The following is a 23,723-nucleotide window of genomic DNA, read 5'->3' as shown; positions in this document are numbered from 1 at the left end:
GATCAAAATTCAGGTGACAGCAGATGCTGGCAAGGGAATAGAAAAAGGAACACTCCTCCACTGCTGGTGGGGTTGTAAGCTGGTACAATCACTCTGGAAATAAGTCTGGAGGTTCTTAGAAAATTGGACATAGTACCTTTGGACACAGCTATACTATCTTGGGCATATACCCAAGAGCTGTTACAACAAATAAGTGGGCCACATGCTTCACTATGTTCACAGCAGCCTTATTTATAATAGTCAGAAGTTAGAAAGAAAGCAGATGTCCTTCAACAGAGAAATGGATTCAGAAAATGTGCTACATTTCCACAATAGAGTACTACTCAGCTATCAGAAACAATGACTTCTTGAAAATCGTAAGCAAATGGATGGAACTATAAGGTTTCATCCTGAGTGAGGTAACCCAAATGCAAAAGAACACACACGGTTTGTACTCACTGATTAGTGGATATTAACCCCAAACCCCGGAATACCCAAGATACAATTCACATTCTACATGGAGCTCAATAAGAAGGAAGACGAAACTGTAGATTCTTCAGTCCTTCTTAGAAACAGAAACAAAATACTCACAGGAGGAAATATGGAGGCAATGCGTGGAGCAGAAACTGAAGGAAAGGCCTTCCAGAGACAGCCTCACCTTGAGATCCATCCCATATACAGATACCAAACACAGATATTGAAGGAAGTTAGAAATAGAAAGAAGACAAAACCTGACAGAATCTGGTCCACACCAGGAACAAGCCAAAGATAAGCCCAGGCAAGCCCAGGCAAGTCCAGGCGGGCTGGCCTTCTCAAGGTTGTTAGAATAGCAGGATGGTCCATTCAAGGTTGTTAAAAACTAACCAACCATAAAGAAAGTAACTGCCTAAGCAACATCAGCTGAGTCATGAGCTACCTAGACTCCATCCCCCTCACCCTCTCCTCTTTGATGTAGTTTAATGTTAACCAGGACCTCTGCTAACAAGAGATAAGCCTACCACTCTCCTACATTGCTGATGCACCGTCCTACACATTCTACCTGATGATGTAATTGTGTGCCAATTCCTCCCCCAATGTATGAATAAACCAATCATGTAAAAGCGCGGGAAACCCCCTTGACTTTTCCTATATAAACCCCTAGCTTTTGAGCTTCAGGGTTGACCCTTCTGTCTTCTGTGTGAGACACGTGTTGTCCTGGAGCTCTGATATTAAACTGCCTCGAGTCTTTGCATCAAGCCGGTCTCTCGTGATTCCTTTGGTGTGCGCCAACTCGAGATTTGAGTGGGGTCTCCCTGATTTGGGGGTTCTACATTGTGGGGGCTCATCCAGGATCCCCACAACACCCAGGAACCCCGAAGACCCCTTGGAGGTATGTTTGTATGAGTTTGAGTGTTTGAGTGTGGTGCCGCTGTGTTTGTGTTTCAGTTTCGATTTGTACATTTGTATCTGAGCAGAGGTGGAATCCTGCTCTGTGGTTGATTCACAGCTGCCACCATAGGTCTTAAGGACCCAGTGGCTGCGGAAGGGGGACGCCCTAGGACCACAGGCTGTAACCCTGGAGGATGCTCCAAGGGTGGGAAACAGTCAGGAGAACCTGACTGTGGTTTTTCGGAATGAAGGAGAGAGTGCTCCTTCTACTGGAGAAGGAGAGAGTGCAAAATCCTACCCCATCAGAGGTTGTGTTTGGCTGTTTGTTCAATACCAGACATGGGCAAGTGTGTTTAGACATACTAGTGTGTGTTGTTTGTGTTCTGTTTTTGTGTTTCTTGTTTCTTGCCATGGGACAGATGGTGACGACCCCTTTGTCCTTGACTAAGGACCACTGGATGGATGTTAGGGCAAGAGGACAGAATTTGCCAGTGGAAGTTAAGAAAAAATCCTGGCAGACATTCTGCACCTCAGAATGGCCTACTTTTGGAGTAGGCTGGCCACCCATAGGGACTTTTGACTTGCCTACTATCAGGGCCGTGAAGGCCATTGTCTCTCAGGAAGGACCAGGATCACACCCAGACCAACAGCCATACATCACGGTATGGGAGGACCTGGCACAATCCCCACCTGAGTGGGTCTGGACATTTCTTCCTCTCCACTGTTCCAGCTCTAGGATCCTGGCTGCTGTCTGGGAAGGTGCTGCAGACGAGAAGCCAAAACCACAGCCAAAAGAAGATGGTAGATGAAGCATTGCACTGGCACCTACCCCAAAGATTTACCCTGAGATAAAGGGACTCCCTGAATGGCACACGCCCCCACCCGCACCTTATCGTCAAGCCCCGCAACTGGAACCCCAACCCTCAGCTCCACCGGCCCTCTCCTGGGCTCCAGCCCCTGAGGCTGGAGAAAGGGAGGGCCCCTCCACAGGGACGAGAAGTCGGCAGAGAGCCACCCCTGAGGGACCAGCTGACTCCATGGTGGCACTTCCCCTTAGAGCTGTTGGTGCACCCCCAGGCCCAAATGACCAGAATGGCTTACAGCTTATAAAGTATTGGTCTTTGTCTTCCTCTGATGTCTATAACTGGAAAATTAATCACCCTCCTTTTTCAGATAATCCGGCAGGGGTTACAGGACTGATAGAGTCCCTGATGTATTCGCATCAGCACACCTGGGATGACTGCCAACAACTTTTACAGACCTTGTTCACTACTGAGGAGAAAGAGAGGATCTTCCTCGAGGCTCACAAGAATGTCCGAGATAATGTCAGGCACCCTGTCCAGACCCCTGAGGGGATAGATGAAGGATTCCCTTTGACGCGTCCTCAATGGGATATTAACATGGTACAACGTAGGGAACGGCTGTCCAATTACCGCTGGGCTCTAGTGGCAGGTCTCAGAGGTGCCGCAAGTAGGCCCACAAATTTGGCTAAGGTAAGAGAGGTCATGCAGGGGCCAACTGACCCCCCTTCTGTTTTTCTAGAGAGGCTCATGGAGGCATACAGAAGGTATACTCCTTTCAACCCTACTTCTGAAGCGCAGCGAGCTTCCATGATTATGGCTTTTATTGTGCAGTCAGCCCCTGACATTAGAAAAAAATGCAATGGATTGAAGAACTGCAGGATTAAACTGTAAGAGATGTGGTAAGAGAGGCTGAGAAAGTATATCACAAGAGGGAGACAGAGGAAGAGAAACAAGAACGAGAGAAGAGAGAGAAGAGAAAGGATGAGGATAGGAGAGAGTAGAAGCAAGAAAAGACCCTGACTAGAATACTGGCCACAGTAGAAGACAGGGACAGAAGAGACAGGAACAGACAGCTAGGGAACCTGGGGGGCAGAAGATGGCAGGGGCCAAGGAGACCCAGAAGAGACCACCCGCACCTGTAGAAAGATCAATGTGCATGCTGTAAAGGTAAAGGACACTGGGCCAGTGAGTGCCCCATGAAGAAGCAGGAGACAAAGGTGCTATCCCTCGAGGATGATGAAGACTAGGGGAGATGGGGCTCGGCTCCCTTCCCCGAGCCTAGGGTAACCTTACAAGTGGAGGGGACTCCCATAAACTTCTTAATCGATATGGGCACAGAATACTCGGTGTTGAAGACCCCTCTGGAAAGGTAAGAAATGAAAGGCACTGGTAATCGTGGCTACAGGGCAAAAATCCTATCCATGGATCACCTCTCAGATGGTAGATTTAGGAAAAAACTTAGTAACTCATTCATTTCTGGTCATCCCTGAATGGCCTATGCCCCTACTAGGAAGAGATTTGCTAAACAAGTTAAAGGCACAAATAACTTTTGCCCCCTCCAGACCAGAATTGTCCTGGGGCGCTACAGCACCTCAGACCTTAGGGCTGTCTTTGCAATTAGGAGAAGAATATCGTATTTATCAAAGGAAAACTGCCACCCCTGAGGGGCTGAAGGATTGGCTTGCTCATTTTCCTCAGGCTTGGGCTGAGACAGGGGGAATGGGAATGGCGAGGCACCTCCCCCCGCCCCGTAGTAGTCTAGCTCAAATCTGGAGCCACTCCCATTAGGGTTCAACAGTACCCCATGGGAAAAGAAGCACAGGAGGGCATACGCCCTCATATCACCAGGCTAATCCACGAAGGGATCCTGGTCCCTTGTAAGTCTGCTTGGAATACCCCCCTCCTCCCAGTAAAGAAACTGGGAATGGGTGACTATTGCTCTGTGCAAGACCTTAGAGAGGTCAATAAGAGAATACAGGACATACACCCCACGTACCAAACCCCTATAATCTACTCAGCACGCTGCCGCCTGAACAAGTCTGGTACACAGTGTTAGATCTTAAAAACACTTTCTTTTGCCTGAGGTTACACCCTAAAAGCCAGGCCTTGTTTGCCTTTGAATGGTGAGACACTGAGAATGGCAGAACTGGACAGCTTACTTGGACTAGGTTGCCTCAAGGATTCAAAAATTCACCAACTCTGTTTGATGAGGCCCTGCATTGGGACTTAGCCCCTTTTTGAGCCAATAATCCACAGACGACTCTCTTGATCTATGTGGATGATCTTCTCTTGGCTACAGAGACACGTGAGAAATGCGAGTATGGGACTCAGAATCTCCTGGATGAGCTAGGTGAGTTGGGGTACCGGGTTTCAGCTAAAAAGGCACAGCTGTGCCGGACTGAGGTAATCTATTTTGGATATACCCTGAAGAATGGACAGCAATGGCTCACAGAAGCCAGAAAAGGGACAGTGACCCAGATCCCGACCCCAACCACACCTCGCCAGGTAGGAGAATTCCTGGGGATGGCAGGATTCTGCAGACTCTGGATTCTGGGGTTTGCAACCCTGGCAGCCCCCTTATACCTCCTGACAAAAGGAAAAGGGGAATTTATCTGGACACAAGAACACCAATTAGCTTTTGAAATTCTCAAAAAGGCACTGCTACAGGCCCCCGTCCTAGCAGTGCCTGACCTAAAGAAACCCTTCACCCTATACATTGATGAGAGAAGTGGAGTGGCTAGGGGTGTCCTTACCCAGACTTTAGGACCCTGGAAGTGCCCTGTAGCCTACTTGTCAAAGAAACTAGACCCAGTGGCCAGCGGATGGCCTTCCTGTGTACTGGCAATAGCAGTTACCTCCGTACTAGTGCAAGACGCTGCCAAACTGACCATGGGCCAGAATGTGACCATAGTGACCCCACATGCCCTTGAAAGCATCATTCGACAGCCCCCAGACCGTTGGATGACTAACAACAGGATGACCCTTTACCAGAGTTTGTTGCTGACTGAGTGGGTGACTTTTTCGCTCCACCTGCTATTCTCAACCCTGCCACCTTACTGCCTGAAGCTGACAAAGCCCCCATACATCACTGTGGAGATATACTGGCTGAGGAAACTGGGACTTGGCCAGACTTAACTGACCAACCTTGGCCCGGGGCAATGACTTCATTCACTGACGGAAGCAGCTTCGTGGTGGAAGGTAAGTGCAGAGCTGGGGCAGTGGTAGTGGATAGGGAGTCTGTCATATGGGCCAGTAGCCTACCAGAAGGAACATCAGCCCAGAAATCAGAGCTTATTGCCCTAACCCAGGCTTTGAGACTAGCAGAGGGAAAAGCTGTCAATGTTTACACTGACAGCCAGTACGCCTTTGCAACACCTCACATCCATGGGGCGATATACCGACAGTGCGGATTATTAACTTTCACTGGAAAAGAGATCAAAAATAAGGAAGACATTCTCAGTCTTCTAGAAGCTGTCCAATTGCCCCACAAAGTGGCAATCATCCACTGTCCAGGACATCAGAAGGGGACTGGGCCAGTAGAAAGTGGGAATCAAAAGGCAGACCAGGTGGCTAAAGATGCAGTACAGGGCCCCCTAATGTTGACAATTAAAGCCTCATCACAACCAGCCGAAGAGATCTTAGAAAAACAGACTCTCACAAGAGAAGAGGGGCTAGAATATTTGACCAACATACACTGTCTTACCCACTGGGAGGGAAAAAGATGATAAAGCTGGTTGATAAGTACCTTTATCATTTTCCACAACTTCAGAAGATGGTAGAAGACTTAGTAGAGTCTTCTCTACTAAGACAAAGAATTGTCAAGCTTGTGCACTCACTATCGCAGTGCCAAACAAGACCCATAGTTGAATACATTTAAGAGGGGATAGACCAGGGACCTATTGGGAAGTTGATTTTACTGAGTTAAAACAGGCCAGATATGGCAATAAGTACCTTCTAGTTTTTATAGACACTTTCTCAGGGTGGGTAGAAGCATGTCCCACCAAGAGAGAGACAGCTAATGTGGTGGCCAAGAAGATACTTGAAGAAATATTTCCCTGCTTTGGAATACCTAAGGTAATCGGTTCAGACAAAGGACCTTCCTTCATTGCCCAGGTAAGTCAGGGATTGGCCAGACAGCTGGGAATAAATTGGAAGTTACATTGTGCCTACAGAGTTCAGGACAGGTAGAAAGGATGAATAGAACTCTAAAAGAGACCTTAACTAAATTGACCTTGGAGACTGGCAGGAACAATTGTACAGTCCTTCTCCCTTACGCCCTATTCTGGGTTCGAAACACTCCCAGAGCTTCAGGTCTAACACCTTTCGAATTAATGTTTGATGCACCCACACCCATTTACATGACCACAGAAAATAGAGCTTGCCCTGATGTGTTCTCCTCCTCCGTTCCTCTGACTCGCCTTCTAGCTCGACTGAAGGCTTTCAAGATCGTGAGAAAAGAAATCTGGGAGCAACTGAAAGAAAACTACATCTCTGGCAACTTGCTGGTGCTGCACCAGTTTGAAGTGGGGGACGCAGTCCTGGTGAGAAGGCACCAAGCAGGGAACCTCGAGCAATGGTGGAAAGGACCCTACTTGGTACTGTTGACTACACCCATCGCTGTGAAGGTAGAGGTAATTCCTACCTGGGTCCACTCCTCACATGTCAAGAAGGCACCCCCAAGGATTAATCAGCATGAATGGACACTGGAAAGGACTGGTAATCCTCTTAGGCTGAGTCTACGTCGCTTGCACCCCACCGAGGATTGATAATCCCATGCTCCTCTATCACTGGTTTGGCAGGTACTAGATACTAACACGGGACAAATTATAGGCAGAACCCAAACTATTGCACCTCCAGGCACCTGGTGGCCGGATCTCAGATTCTGTTTTTGATCCATGAATCCTACCGCCAAGAGTAATCCCCATAACATTGTTCAGAGCAAGGGGTTTTATGCCTGCCCTGGGGCCACTGCCTCTAGGGGTTGTGGAAAGCCAGATGAATTCTTTTGTAGGATTTGGAGCTGTTTAACCTCAAATGATGGAGATTGGAAATGGTCTGTCAACTCAGCCGATCATATAACCCTTTCCTTTCCAAATCCAGGACCATGGCAGCACGTCACTTTTCCCCTATATGCAGACAATCCCTGTTCTCTTAGGGACCTGGATTATATAAGGATTTGGTTCACTGACACAGGGAAACGCACTCCCTTAGCTACTTGACTAAATGGGTTGTCCTGGGGACTGGTTTACTACAACCATGGGAATAAACCTGGGTCCTTGATATCAATCCAACTCCAAATAGAGAGTCCAGCCCAAGTTCCTGTGGGACTTAACAAGATTCTTCTAGAACAAGGCCCCCCCGGCCAGGCCCAAACACCTGGCCCCTGTAACTACCCCATCTGTTCTGAATACGGTGAGACCTCTTTGCACCATCCTCCCCTGCGAACCCTCAACCATTATCCCTACATATCCATCAACAGGGTAGAGACTGTTTAACCTAGTCAGAGGAGCTTTTTATGTCCTAAACAGCTCCAACCCACATGCAACTGCTGACTGCTGGTTATGCTTGTCGTCAGGACCCCCTACTATGAAGGAATTGCCTTTAATGGGGAAGTCAATGAAACCACTAATCATGTTTCCTGTCATGGGGGACAGGAAAGAAGTTGACCCTGACTGAGGTAACAACATCAGGAGGGAGTACTGGACATTGTCTAGGGAACCCCCCTCCCTCCCAACGACATCTGTGTGGCAGAACCCACTCCATGAGTAAGACAACGATGGGGTCCTACCTTGTACCTTCCCCGACTGGCTGGTGGGCCTGTAATATAGGGCTCATCCCTTGTGTGTCAACTAGTGTTTTTGATCCCACTCATGATTTTTGTGTCATGGTTCAGCTTTTACCTTGAATGTATTATCACCCTGCTTCCTTTTTAGATGAATATGTCAACGGAAGAATGAAGAGGGAACCAGTCTCCCTGACCATAGGTATGGTGCTGGGGGCTGGTCTTGCAGTGGAAGTAGGAATGGGGGTAACAGCCCTAGTTGAAGGTAGACAAGGAGCCCAGTCTTTTAAATCTCTAAAAGAAGCTGTAACTGAGGATCTAGAAATGCTTCAAAAATCCGTTGATGCCTTAGAGCAATCTTTGACCTCATTATCTGAAGTAGTATTACAAAATAGAAGAGGTTTGGACCTGTTATTCATAAAGGAAGGAGAGCTATGTGCAGCCTTAAAAGAAGAGTGTTGTTTCTATGCAGACCATACAGGAGTAGTCAGAGATTCTATGCAGAAGTTAAGGGAAAGACTTGAAAAGAGAAAGCAGGAATGAGGAGAACAGCAGGGATGGTTCGAATTATGGTACTACAAGTTGCCGTGGATGACAACCTTGTTCTTTGCCCTTGAGGGACCTATACTTATTATATGTCTACTTTTAATCTTTGGCCCTTGTTTATTAAATAAAGGCCTTGCTTTTGTTAGGAATAGAATAAATGCCATGCAGCTTATGGTTCTGTAACAGCAGTATCAACCCATAGTCAAAGTAGAGGATGAATATGAATACCATTTTTCCAGCAGAGATACTGAGTCCTAGAATTCTAAGATTAAAATTATGAAGAAAAAGAAGAGGGGGGGGATGAAGGAAGTTAGAAATAGAAAGAAGTCAAAACCTCACTGAATCCATGGTCCAGACCAGGAACAGGCCGAAGACAAGCCCAGGCAAGCCCAGACAAGTCCTGGTGGGCTGGCCCTCTCAAGGTTGTTAGAATAGCAGGATGGTCCATTCAAGGTTGTTAAAAACTAACCAACCATAAAGATAAGGAAACTGCCTAAGCAACCTCAGCTGAGTCATGAGCTACCTGGACTCCATCCCCCTCACCCTCTCCTCTTTGATGTAGTTTAATGTTAACCAGGCCCTCTGCTAACAAGAGACAAGCCTCCTACTCTCCTACATTGCTGATGCGCCGTTCTGCACATACTGCCTGATGATGTAATTGTGTGCCAATTTCTCCCCCAATGTATGAATTAACCAATCATGTAAAAGCGCGCAAAACCCCCTTGACTTTTCCTATATATACCCCTAGCTTTTGAGCTTCAGGGTTGACCCCTCTGTCTCCTGTGTGAGACACGTGTTGTTCTGGAGCTCTGATATTAAACTGCCTCGTGTCTTTGCATCAAGCCGGTCTCTCGTGTTTCCTTGGGTGTGCGCCGACCCGAGATTTGAGTGGGGTCCCCCCGATTCAGGGATCCTACAATATTGTGGCAGGTGCAATGAAGTGCTTGCTGATGGCTCCCTGATATAGCTGTCTCCTCAGAAGCCAGGCCAGAATCTAACAAATACAGAGGTGAATGCTTGCAGCCAACCATGGGATTGAGCAAGTTTTTCCCAATGGAGGAGTTAGAGAAGGGAATGACAAAGCTGAAGGTGTTTAGAACCCTATAGGAAGAACAATTATATCAACCAACTCCCAGGGAATAAACCATCAACCAAAGTCTACACATTCAGCGACCCATGGCTGCAACTTGGAGCAGATAGACTTGTTAAGCAACAATGGGAGGAGACGTTATTGGTCCTGTGAAGGCTTGATACCCCAGTGTAGGGGAAAATCATGGAGATAGGAATGGGAGGAGATATTAGGGAGCACCCCCACAGAAGCAGGGGTAGGGGTAGAAGGGATATGGGGTTTCTGGAAGGGAAAACAGTAAAAGGAATAACATTTGAAATGTAAATAAATGAAATATGCAATAATAAATTAAAGTAAAAAAGAAACAAATACAAGCAATTAATACACAACAAATTATTATGAAAGCATATCTCATGTTATATTTTATAGAAAAAGCCTTTTATACTTCCCAAGTGAACTATTGCATACAGAACACTTCTGAGACTATATTATGATAAAGCATATTTTATTAACATAAAATTTTTTATCCTTTAAATTAATACAGATTTATATATTAATTGAACTTGATTTGAAATTATGGTAAACAGATTACTTTATCTAGTTTAATCATTCATATTATAATCAAATGTAATTGTTTTGAAAGGTGATCTCTTTATAGAAAAAAAAAATATTTGGGGCAATGACAGTTTAGGAAATCCTGTATAAAATGTTTCTCATTAACTGCAAAGTTGACCAACAGCATGTGTTAAATGTTTACACTTCTCTTATTTTTTTATTTTTCTGTTCACTTAACATGTGTTAAAATATTGGGTTTCAAACTAACTAAAGGGCTGAGGCAGTAAAAAAAAAAAAAAAAACACAGTAACAAAATCAGACATGAAAAGGGAGACATAACAGAAATGGAGGAAATTCAAAAAATACATCAGATCCTACTATAAAAGCCTATACTCAACAAAACCTTTAAAAAATAAAGAATAAACGGAGGGTTTTCTACACAGATACCATATACCAAAATTAAATCAAGAGCAGGTAAGCTATTTAATCAAGTCCACATTACACAAGGAAATAGAAGAAGTCATTAAAACTTCCCAACCAAAAAAAGTCCAGGGCTGGATTCATTTAATGAAGACCTCATACCAACTTTCTTCAAATTATTCCACAAAATAGAAAGAGAAGGAAGACTAACTATATCATTATATAAAGCAACAATTATTCTGATACCTAAACCACACAAGAATTCAACCAAGAAAGAGAAGTTCAGACCAATCTTGCTTATGAATATCAATGTAAAAATACTCAATGAAAATTACAAACCAAATCCAAGAACACATCAAAACCATCATTCACCATGATTCAACAGGCTTCATATCAGAAATGCAAGGTTGGTTTAAAATATGAAAATCCATTAACATAATTCACTATATAAACCAACTCAAAGAAAAAAATTACATGATCATCTACTTAGATACAGAAAATCATCTGACAAAATACAAGATCTCTTCATGTTAACAGTATTGGTAAAATTAGGAATTCAAGGCCCATACCTAAATATAATAAAAGTAATTTACTGCAAACAAACAGCCAATATCAAATTAAATGGAGACATACTACAAAAAATCCCACTGAAATCAGGGACAAGACAAGGCTGTCCCCTCTCCTCATATCTATTTAATATAGTAATTGAAGTGCTAGCTAGAACAATAAGACAACAAAAAGAGATCAAAGGAATACAAAATGGCAAAAAAGAAATAAAGGTATCACTATTTGCAGATGATATAATAGTATACATAAGAAACCCCCAAAATTCTACCAGAAAACTTCTTCATGTGATAAAAAATTTGTGCAAAGTAAGCAGATAAAAATTTACTTGAATAAATAAGTAGTCTCTCTATACACAATTGATAAACAGTCTGAGAAAGAAATTAGGAAAACAACTCCCTTCACAATAACCACAAATAATATAAAATTTCTTGGAGTAACTAACCAAACATGTGAAAGACCTATATGACAATAACTTCAAGACTCTCATGAAAGAAATAGAAGAAGGTCTCAGAAAATGGAAAGACCTACCATGCTCATAGATTTTCAGAATTCACATATTATAAATGGCCATCCTACCAAAGAAAATCTATAGATTCAATGCAATATCCCTCAAAATTCCAAGACAATTCTTCAAAGACATAGAACTAGCAATTTTCAAACTTATCTGGAAAGACAAAAAACCCAGAATAGTGACAATTCCTAACAATAAAAGAACTGCTGGAGGAATCACCATCCTTGACCTCAAAATTACTACACAGTAATAGTGATTAAAAACTGCATGGTACTGGTACAGATATAGACACATTGATCAATGGAAAAGAATTGAAAATCCAGACATAAAGCTGCACACTTAAGGACACTTGGTCTTTGATAAAGAAGTGAAAACTATATAATGGAAAAAAGAAAGTATCTTAAAAAATGGTGTCCCATTTGTCAATTCTTGATCTTAGAGCATATGCTATTGGTGTTCTGTTCAGAAACTTTCTCCCTGTACTGATGTCCTCAAGGGTCTTCCCCAGTTTCTTTTCTATTAGCTTCAGAGTGTCTGGCTTTATGTGGAGGTCCTTGATCCATTTGGATTTGAGCTTAGTACAAGGAGACAAGGATGGATCAATTCGCATTCTTCTGCATGCTGACCTCCATTTGAACCAGCGCCATTTGTTGAAAAGGCTATCTTTTTTCCATTGGATGTTTTCAGCCTCTTTGTCGAGGATCAAGTGGCCATAGGTGTGTGGGTTCGTTTCTGGATCTTCAATCCTGTTCCATTGATCCTCCTGCCTGTCACTGTACCAATACCATGCAGTTTTTAAAAATGGTGCTATTCTAACTGTCTGTCTGTACATAAAAAAACTGAAAATAGACCCGTATTTGTCACCTTGCACAAAGCTCAATTCCAAATGAATCAAGAACCTCAATATAAAACTGGATACACTGAATCTAATTAAGAGAAAATGGGAAAGAGTCATGAACTAATTGGCACAGGGGGAAATTTCCTAAATAGAACTCCAATGGCTCAGGCTCTAAGATAAAGAATTGGTAAATGGGGCCTCATGAAACTGAAAAACATCTATAAGGCAAAAAACATAGTCAATAAAATAAATCAGCTGCCCAAAAATTGGGAAAAAATCTTCACTAATCCTCCATTCAATAGAGGGCTAATATCTAAAATATTAAACTATAAAGAACTCAAGAAACTAATCACCAAAAACCCAAACAAAACATTCAAAAAATGGGGTATGGAACTAAATCAAGATTTCACAACTAAGTGGGGGAATCGTGAATGCCTGAGAAACACCTAAAGAAAGGTTCAAAGTCCTTATCAATTAGAGAAATGCAAATAAAAACAACACTGAAATTCTACCTACACCAATCAGAATGGATAGGGTCAAGGTGTCAGGTGACAATACATGTTGAAGAGGATATGGAGAGAGAGGAACACTCCTCTGTTGCTGGTGGGATTGAAAACTGGTACAAGTACTCAGGAAATCAATCTGGATTTTCCTCAGAAAATTGGAAATATATCTACCTGAAGATCCAATTATATTACTCTTGGAAATATACACAAAAGGTGCCCCACCATTCCACAGGGGCATGTGTTCCTCCTTATTAATAGTGGCCTTAATTGTGACAGCCCGAAGCTGGAACCTCAGATTTCCCATAACAGAAGGATGGATGCAGAAAATGTGGTTCATTTACACAATAAAATACAACTGAGCTTTTTTATGAATGCGGGCATTCTGAGTTTTGCAAGCAAATGTATGGAGCTAGAAAATAGAATCCTGTGTGAGTTAACTCAGACATAAAAAGTCATGCATACTATGTACTCACTAATAAGTGGATATTAGCCATAGAACTGAAAAAGTTCAACAAGCTGAAGTGCCTAAGTGAGTAAATTTAGAAACACTTGGAAGGGAGAAGAAAGCAATCAAATGTGGAGAGGGATAGAGGGAACTGGGAGGGAAAGTTTAAGGTGTAGAGTGGCAGGGGCAAAGTGATCTGGATAAGGGGAAAGGACTGAAGTCCAGAAGGCCAGGAGAAAGAAGGGAAATAAGCGAGCTAGATAGATATGAGGTTGGGGGGGGGGTACCCTCTATATTGAATCAGAGACTGAGAGGTGAGAGATTCTCAGGATTCAAAAGGGGAGAATTTAGTTGAAATGCCTGACTGTAGGGAGAGAGGACTTAATAGAGCCCATCTCCAGCATGAAGACAAGGCATTAAATGAGGGAGAAGGGCCTTGTACTAAGCTCAACTCCAAATGGATCAAGGACCTCCACATAAAGCCAAACACTCTGAAGCTAATAGAAAAGAAACTGGGGAAGACCCTTGAGGATATCGGTACAGAGGGAAAGTAACTGAACAGAACACCAATAGTGTATGCTCTAAGATCAAGAATTAACAAATGAGACCTCATAAAATTGCAAAGTTTCTGTAAAGCAAAGGACACCATCAAAAGGGCAAATCAGCAACCAACAAATTGGGAAAAGATCTTCTCCAACTTTACATCAGATAGAGGGCTAATATCCGATAAATACAAAGAACTCAAGAAGTTAGACCCCAGAAAACCAAATAACCCTATTAAAAAATGGGGTGCAGAGTTAAATAAAGAATTCTCACTTGAAGAACTTCGGATGGTGGAGAAGCATCTTAAAAAATGCTCAACTTCATTAGTCATCAGGGAAATGCAAATCAAATCAACCCTGAGATTTCACCTTATACCAGTCAGAATGGCTAAGATTAAAAATTCAGGAGACAACAGGTGTTGGTGAGGATGTGGAGAAAGAGGAACACTCCTTCACTGCTGGTGGTGTTGCAAATTGGTACAACCACTCTGGAAATCAGTCTGGCAGCTCCTCAGAAAACTGGGCACCTCACTTCTGAAAGATCCTGCTATACCACTCCTGGGCATATACCCAGAGGATTCCCCAGCATGTAATAAGGATATATGCTCCACTATGTTCATAGCAGCCCTATTTATAATAGCCAGAAGCTGGAAAGAACCCAGGTATCCCTCAACAGAAGAATGAATGCAAAAAATGTGGTATATATACACAATGGAGTACTATTCAGCCATTAAAAATAATGAATTCATGAAATTCTTAGACAAATGGATGGAGCTGGAGAACATCATAAAAAGTGAGGTATCGAAGTCTCAAAAGATCAGTCATGGCATGCACTCACTAATAAGTGCATATTAGCCTAGAAAACTGGAATACCCAAAACATAATCCACACACCAAATGTGGTACAAGAAGAACGGAGGAGTGGCCCCTATTTCTGGAAATCCTCAGTGTAGCAGTATAAGGCCAAACCAGAACAGGAAAGTGGGAAGGGGTGGGTGGGAGAACAGGGGGAGGAAGGGGGCTTATATGACTTTCGGAGAGGGGGGGGCATAAAAGGGGAAATCATTTGAAATGTAAATAAAAATATATTGAATAAATAAAAAACAAAAAAATAAATTTAAAAAAATGAGTGAGAAGGGGACCATCACTCATTCACAACTCTGACCCATAGTTCTTCCTGTCTGACAGAACTACAGGGGTGGAAATGGATAGAAGTCTGAGAAAAAGGAGGTCCAGCTACAGGCCCAAAGTGGGATCCAGCTCAAGGGGAGGTTCTAAGGCCTGACACTATTACTGAGCCTATGGAGAGCTCATAAAAAGGGACCTGGCATGACTGTACTCTGGAAGACACAACTAAGCTGAAAGAATCAGATGCAGCTATTTGCAGCCAATCAATTGAGAGAAGCAGCTAACTGTTGTTGTTGAATTAAATAAGACTGAAAGACACTGAGAAGAGTGACCCTGTAGGAGGACCAGTAGTATCAATTAATCTGGACCTATGAGATCCCTCAAACACTGGACCACCAAACAGACATCATACACCAGCTGATATGTGGCCCCCAACATACAAACAGTAGAGGACTGTTGGATATTTGTTCATTCCGAGATGATGCACCTAACCCTTAAGAGACTGGAGTCCCCAGGGAGTTTAGAGGTCAGGTGGGGTAGGGTGGGGGCATCCATGTGGAGGAGGGAGGTAGGGAGGATGTATGGGATGTAGAACAGTTGGATGCTGGATAGGGTGGGGGATAAAATATGGAGTGTAAAATTAATAATTAAATTAAAAACATAAGAATGCATCCTGGTACAGCACACTATAAGGTTAATGTGATACTTCCTCTGGAAGCAGGAAACAATCTACCTCAAGATACAGCTCTACCAATCTTGGGCATATACCCAAAGGATATTTCATTCTACCACAGAGACACTTGCTCAATAGTATTCATTGATGCAGAACTAAATGTTGTCAGAAAATATTTTAAACTGGGTATGGTGGTGCATGCCTGTAATCCCAGAACTTGGGAGGCAGAGGCAGGTGGATTTCTGTGTATATTCAGAAAATATTTTTTAAAAAGTATTAGGTTTCATTAATGTAAAATAAAAATTGACTATTGAAGACCTACTAAGGCAATCACATGTAATGAAGTTGCCCATAGAAAAGAAGCATAAATATAAAAAGGACTCTTTGGATGAGATTCCCATATAAAACAATAAATAGTAACAGATATCATAGTAAAATTTGGTGCTAAAGACTTTTGACAAAAAATCAATTTGAAAAATTCAAATGTTCAGACATGGTCTCCAATGGAGTTTTCTCTTCATATATGTGCTTTCCTACTCCCCTCCTGTAGCCATTTTTTTTATATCATGATATAAAAACTACAAAGTGAATTAAAAATAATTCATGTTTGAATTGTTCTCACGGTCACGGTAGTTTTACTCTTCACCTCTTCTTTCATTATTTTAATTTCTCTCACAAATGAAGGTTGCCAAGCCATCCACAAACAAGAGACTTTGAGAACATTTTAATACAAAACTAATTTGTGAGATAACCTTACAAGGAAAATTTATCAACTGAAATTTCATGAAAGATTTTTTTTAACAATACAGTATACATTATTAATGTTTCTTATCTGATTGATGAGATTGCTAGTGTCCAGCTATCTAAAACTCACTGAGAGTTACTAATGCTGAAAATTTTATAAACAAATGGACTGCATACAATGAGTAGACTTATTTTAAAATAAATAGTTCTTATCAATAACTATTGGAATAAGTGATCCTCAGACTATCTCTGTCTAATTCTTCAACAATCCACCTAATCCTGTTCATGCTGTATCTTTAATCTATTCTCTAGATATAGTACTTATTATGTACTGACCATGCCTGTCCACATTACCAGTTTTATATTTTTCTGAAAATAGTGAAATGTTGTTTATTAAATTAGAATTGTGACTACAATCTATAAATATGTCTTATAAGTAATAAAGTGTAGTAAAATGATTGAAATATTTCATGACAAAGCCAGCATATTGGAAAACAAGGTAAATTATACTTAGTAATTATTTTATCTATTCCTTTTACAAATGTGTAACACCAATATCCTCACTCATTTTTCTTTGCAAGGAGTGCACATTATTTAATTTCTCAAAAGTTCCTCATTTATGTCAAAGAACACAGAGCTAAACTAAGATATCCAACCAATAAATTTCTGAAAGGCTTTCTTCATGTCTCTATTCCTTAGACTGTAGATAAAGGGGTTCAGTATCTGAGGGACTACAGTGTACATCACTGATGCCAGTGCTGAATGTCTTGTAAATTCAGTTTCTGAGGAGCTGAAATACACACCAAGACCAGTTCCATAAAACAAGAATACAACAGACATATGGGATGTGCAGGTAGAAAAGGCTTTTTTCTTTCCTGTTTGGGATGTCATTCTAAAGACTGACAACAAAATGTAAATATATGAAAGGATGACACCAGAGAATGCACCACCTGCAAATATGAAAACTGCAACAAATATAAGCAAGTTATTCAGGAAGGTATCAGAACAGGCAAGTTTTAGAATCTGAGCAAGTTCACAGAAGAAATTATGGATTTCCATGTTTGTGCAGAATGACAGTTGCAGCACCATTACAGTGTGGAGGACAGCATCTAGAATGCTAAACAAAAGACAGAGCAGGACAAAGAAAGCACAACAACAGGGGCTCATGGTGATTGTGTACATCAGGGGTTTACAAATAGCAACATAACGGTCATAGGCCATTACTGCAAGGAGAAAATTTTCCATACCACTGAAAATTGAGACAAAGCTGAGTTGAGAGATGCATTGTATGTAACTAATTTTATTATTCTGTGCTTGAATGTTCACCAACATTTTGGGGATAGTGCTTGTGCTTAAACACATGTCATTAATAGACAAAATTGATAAAAAGAAGTACATGGGAGTGTGTAGGTGGGAATCTGAGCAGATTGCCAGAAAGATGACTATGTTTCCTAGAATTGTGACAAGATATATGCACAGAAATATACCATATATTAGGGGTTGTAGTTTAGGATCATTTGTCATACCGAGGAGATGAAATTCTAAAAAAGCTGTTTGGTTTCTCAGCTCCATCTTGTCAGTAAAATCACTGAAAAATCAAGGTAAAATACAATTAAAATCAGATCATTCAGCTTTATCACACATGAGTCCTTAGTAATAACATAACTACAGTAAGAAAATACTTGTAATCTTCTGAATTTAAAAAAAATATTCTACTTTTAATCCACTCACTGTGCATTGCTTAGTCAGGATACGTGTAGCCCATAATGGACTCTCAATACTGCTTCCAAATACATGTGTGAAAACACACACAAATACACAGAAATTACATATACATCTGTATATCTATCTATCAATCTATCTATCATCTATCTTTCTTTCTATCATGATATATATGTTACATATAATATGTGATATATATATATATAATATAAGTATGCACATATTTCGCAAATCTCATATACATATATAATTTGTACATATGAGATATATATGCATATATATATATGAGATTTGTGTGATTACTAAGGTAAGTAACAGCATAGTGTGAGAATAACAGACAAGTATGACAGTGCACATGAAATGTGATATTCAACATCTTTTCTGTTTTACATTCCATACATTTCTCATTTTATGATAAAATCAAGCAACATCTTTTTAATTAATCTTAAATCTCACTTAAACAATAAACAGTGAAGATCTAATTCATACTGAGGAAATATTGATATATGAAGAAAAATCACCTCTTAAGACAGGTAGATTATGCTTCCTAAGTAGAGCACTGACTGCATTTAGGTGAGTCATAGGTGAGTATCTCTGCATGCTAAAAAGATCATTGCTCCATTTAGTTGCTTCACTATTATTCAGATACCAGATGTATGTTTACTTAATGAACAAAGATGTAGGATGTCAATTTTCAGAATGATTAATCTCATGACACTAGGCAAGGTATAAAATATTTAACACGCAAGGTGTTTGAAACTCTAACATTGAAAAGATACTTCAGTTTTTTATAAATTTCAATATGATTTTGGTGGCAAAATCAATATTTCAAAAAAAAATTTATATTCTTAAATTTGATATCCATAAAACTCTTACGTGTAAAGTATATAATAAGAGTGTAAATGAAAATAAAGATAGAAGAATGAACAAAATGTAGTGTATATATTTTATGAATCATTTTTGTGACCTTACGTTTTGTTTTATACTTTCTGTTGACTAATATAAATTATAATTGCTATTACTTGAGACTACAGATAAAATTAGAAAGTGTGTTGAGTTAAAATTAATATTTTTAAAGTTATCACCAGAGAAGAATGAAAAATTTCATTCAAATACTATTTAAATAGTGGGTCATACCATTTGTAAAAGTTTTGACTCAAATACAAAATTAATAATGAACAGTATTATTAATATCATTCAATATTTTCAACTTCTCCACTTGTCCATATATATTCCTCTTCAGATTTACTGAGGCAAGTCACCCTGCTCCAATTTGCCATGTAGACACTCTTTCCATTCAATCAAAACTAGTCTAGGTCCCACATCCAGTGCTCCATCCTATTCTGCCCACTAATGCCAGTTATGCAACCAACTTCTAGACTTTTGTGAGAAACCACTCTGCTTATCCTTCTAAAACACAGGGCCCTTCTATATCACATACAAGCTTTCCACCCAGTTATATCTATCCCAAAATCTCAAGCATAACCCAGAACATAAATCCTGTAAATTAGTTTTGTCCTATCAGCAGATCTCAATTCCTCCCATGTCTAAACCAAAACTACCCACATATCTTCTGTTTAAACAAGTCTACATGCTTGAATTGTATTGAAAATACATAGAAAAAGACATATTAAGCCAGGGATTTTCTGAAACATAAAAGTTTTTGTTAGAAATGTTTGCTAGTGATAATTACATAAACAAAGCCCAGGACATAGTCTTTAAGGGAACAGTTGTAAAATTCATCAAAGATCTCAAGGAGTTTCAAAGTGATAAAAAGAATCAGCTCAATGAAATTATGAAGAAAGAAATTATATGAATACATACCTTTGTAATGACCAAGGATATACAAACATAGGGCTTATATATTATATAGGCTGTTCAGGACTTGAAACGAGAATTAAATAGATGGAAAAAAATGAGGAGGATTTGAACTGAAGGCAATATTGAAAAACACAATAATACCCCAAGAAAAACTTTACAAATAGAGTGGGTTAGATGTATATTCAATCAAAATATGGAATTGTGGAAGCTAGTTCCACATATGTTAACACTGATCATAAGGCTTAGAGAACATTGCGAAAGAGGATATGGAAATATTCTTAGACAAAGGAGAGTGAAGTATTTCCTATAAAATTTTGTCTCCTAGGGTGTCAAAGTTTCATCGCAGTGTCATGACTGTGACTGCCTAAATTCAAGCTGAAAGCAGACAATAGGCATGCTGAAGTGAATTGTGAAAATCCCATGAGGTCTCAAAGCTAATAAATGAGTTAGAGACAATTAAGAAATTACAGAGAACAGAAGAAACTGTCTTCTATAGGGTACACCACATAGTTGGGTATCCAAGACAAAATTATCACCTCTGCAAAAACTAAATTGGATAATATCTTACAGAATTGGTATATTTAACTTATGTTTTTAGTAATATATAAATGCATATATGTATATCCATATATATATGATGTAACATATAACAAAAACAATAACAAAAATAATGATGATGATAATGATAAATGGGGCATTATTTTATTTTTATTTTATTTTCATTTTTTTACTATTTTTATTATTTTTTATTCTCTACATTCTTTGTTTATATTCCAAATGATTTTCCTTTCATGGGTTCCCCCCCTCACCATAAGGCCCATAAGCCCTCTTTCCTCTGCTTGTTCCCCAATCAAACCCTCCCACTCCTCTGTCCTGGTACTCCCCTACAATGCTGCATCAAGCCTTTCAGGACCAGGGCCCTCTCCATCCTTCTTGGAAATGAGTTGATATGTGAGCTGTGTCTTGGGTATTCAGAGATTCTGGGATAATATCAGTGACTTCATTCCACATGTGTTCTTTTGTGAATGAGTTACCTCACTTAGTATGACATTTTCCAGTTCCAACCATTTGCCTAAGAATTTCATGAATTCATTGTTTTAATTGCTTAGTAGTATTCCATTGTGTAAATATCCCACATTTTCTGTATCCATTCCTCAATTGAGGGACACCTGGGTTCTTTCCAGCTTCTGGCTATTATAAATAAGGCTGCTATGAACATAGTGGAGCATGTGTCCTAATGCATGCCAGGGGATCCTCTGGGTATATGTCCAGGAGTGGTATAGCAGGGTTCTCTGGAAGGGTCATGCCCAGTTTTCTGAGGAACCACCAAACTGATTTCCAGAGTGGTTGTACCAGCTTGCAATCCCACCAGCAGTGGAGGAGTGTTCCTCTTCCTCCATATCCTCACTAACATCTGTCTCCTGCGTTTTTTATCTTAGCCATTCTGACTGATGTGAGGTTAAATCTAAGAGTTGTTTTGATTTGCATTTCCCTAATGACTAATGATGTTGAACATTTTTTCTTTTCTTTTATTCGATGTATTCTTTTTTGCATTTCAAATGATTTCCCATTTTCTGGGTCCCCACTCCCCACAAGTCCCATAAGCCGTCTTCCCTCCCCCTGTTCCTCCATCAACTCCTTCCCAATTCCCTGTTCTGGTATTCCCCTATACTGTTGCATTGAGTCTTTCCAGAACCAGGGGACACTCCTCTGTCCTTTTTGGACATCATTTAATATGTAGATTATTTCTTGGGTATTCCAAGTTTCTAGGTTATTATCCAATTATCAACGAGTGCATACCATGACTGATCTTTTGAGACTGGGTTACCTCACTTAGTATGATGTTCTCCAGCTCCATCCATTTGTCTATGAATTTCATGAATTCATTGTTTCTAATGGATGAATAGTACTCCATTATGTAAATATACCACATTTTTTTTTGGTATCCATACCTCTGTTGAGGGACACCTGGGTTGTTTCCAGCTTCTGGCTACTACAAATAGGGCTGCTATGAACATAGTGGAGCATGTGTCCTTATTACATGCTGGGGAATCCTCTGGGTATAGGCCCAGGAGTGGTATAGCAGGGTCCTCCAGAAGGGCCATGCCCAGTTTTCTGAGGAGCCGCCAGACTGATTTCCAAGGTGGTTGCACCATCTTACAATCCCACCAGCAGTGGAGGAGTGTTTCTCTTTCTCCACACCCTCGCCAGCACCTGCTGTCTCTTGAGTTTTTGACCTTAGCCATGCTGACTGGTGTGAGGTGAAATCTCAGGATTGTTTTGATTTGCATTTCCCTAATGATTAATGATGTTGAACATTTCTTAAGGTGTTTCTCAGCCCTCTGAAGTTCTTCATGTGAAACATCTTTGTTTAGTTCGGTACCCCCACTTTTTAATGGGATTATTCGGTTCTCTAGGTTCTACCTTCTTGAGTTCTCTGTATATATTATATATTAGCCCTCTGTCAGATTTAGGGTTGGTGAAGATCCTTTCCAAATCTGTTGGTTGGCGTTTTGTCCCTTTGACAGTGTCCTTTGCCTTACAGAAACTTTGCAATTTTATGAGGTCCCATTTGTCAATTCTTGATCTTAGAGCATAAGATATTGGTCTTCTATTCAGGAACTTTTCCCCTGTGCCCATGTCCTCAAGGGTCTTCCCCAGTTTCTTTTCTATTAGTTTCAGTGTGTCAGGTTTTATGTGGAGGTCCTTGATCCATTTGGGGTTAAGCTTAGTACAAGGAGATAAGAATGGATCGATTCATATTCTTCTGCATGCTGACCTCCAATTGAACCAGCACCATTTGTTGAAAAGACTATCTTTTTTTCCACTGGATGCTTTCAGCTTCTTTGTCGAAGATCAAGTGACCATAGGTGTGTGCGTTCATTTCTGGGTCTTCAATCCTATTCCATTGATCGGCTTGCCTGACATTGTACCAATATGCAGTTTTTAGCACTATTGCTCTATAGTAAAGTTTGAGCTCTGGGATACTGAATCCCCCTGAAGTTATTTTACAGTTGAGAATAGTTTTAGATATCCTGGGTTTTTTGTTATTTCAGATGAATTTGAGCATTGTTCTATCTAGCTCTATGAAGAACTCGGTTGGGATTTTGATGGGGATTGCATTGAATCTGTAGATTGCCTTTGGCAATATGGCCACTTTAACTATATTAATCCTGCCAATCCATTAGCACGGAAGATTTTTTCCATTTTTGAGGTCTTCTTCCATTTCCCATATCTAAACATAGTAAAAACAATATACAGCTAACCGATAGGCAACAGCAAACTAAATGGGCAGAAACTTGAAGCAATCCAACTAAAATCAGGGACTGGACAAGGCTGCCCCCTCTCTCCATATCTTTCCAATATAGTTCTTGAAGTCCTAGCTAGAGCAATTAGACAGCATAAGGAGGTCAATGGGATACAAATTGGAAAGGAAGAAGTCAAACTATCACTATTTGCAGATAATATGATAGTATACTTAAGTGACCCAAAAAACTCTACTAGAGAACTCCTACAGCTGATAAGCAACTCCAGCAAAGTGGCTGGCTACAAAATCAACTCAAGCAAATCAGTAGACTTTATATACTCAAAAGATAAGCAGACTGAGAAAGAAATTAGGGAAATGACCCCCTTCACAATAGCCACAAACAGCATAAAGTATCTTGCGGTGACTCAAACCAAACAAGTGAAAGAACTATATGACAG

General features: G+C 40.6%; 1 protein-coding gene and 1 pseudogene across 1 annotated transcript; one reads left to right on the top strand and one right to left on the bottom strand.

The window, feature by feature from the left end:
- The first annotated feature begins 1,757 nt into the window (after positions 1-1,757).
- Positions 1,758-8,475, top strand: LOC127689827 (uncharacterized; annotated as a pseudogene).
- Positions 8,476-17,117: 8,642 nt separating this feature from the next.
- LOC127690160 (olfactory receptor 7G2-like) lies at positions 17,118-18,047 on the bottom strand. The gene has a single exon (XM_052189709.1). It carries the CDS (start codon positions 18,045-18,047, stop codon positions 17,118-17,120), a length of 930 nt encoding a protein of 309 aa, XP_052045669.1.
- Positions 18,048-23,723: the final 5,676 nt, after the last annotated feature.

Source organism: Apodemus sylvaticus, chromosome 7 (assembly GCF_947179515.1).
Source record: "Apodemus sylvaticus chromosome 7, mApoSyl1.1, whole genome shotgun sequence".
NCBI classification, from domain to species: Eukaryota; Metazoa; Chordata; class Mammalia; order Rodentia; family Muridae; genus Apodemus; species Apodemus sylvaticus.
The sequence above is the reverse complement of the archived record's forward strand: the minus strand, read 5'-3'. Positions and strand labels throughout refer to the sequence as shown.

What these genes read in the sequence shown, in the direction of transcription:
- LOC127690160 (XM_052189709.1), bottom strand. Translation starts at nt 18,047, where the DNA reads ATGGAGCTGAGAAACCAAACAGCTTTTTTAGAATTTCATCTCCTCGGT.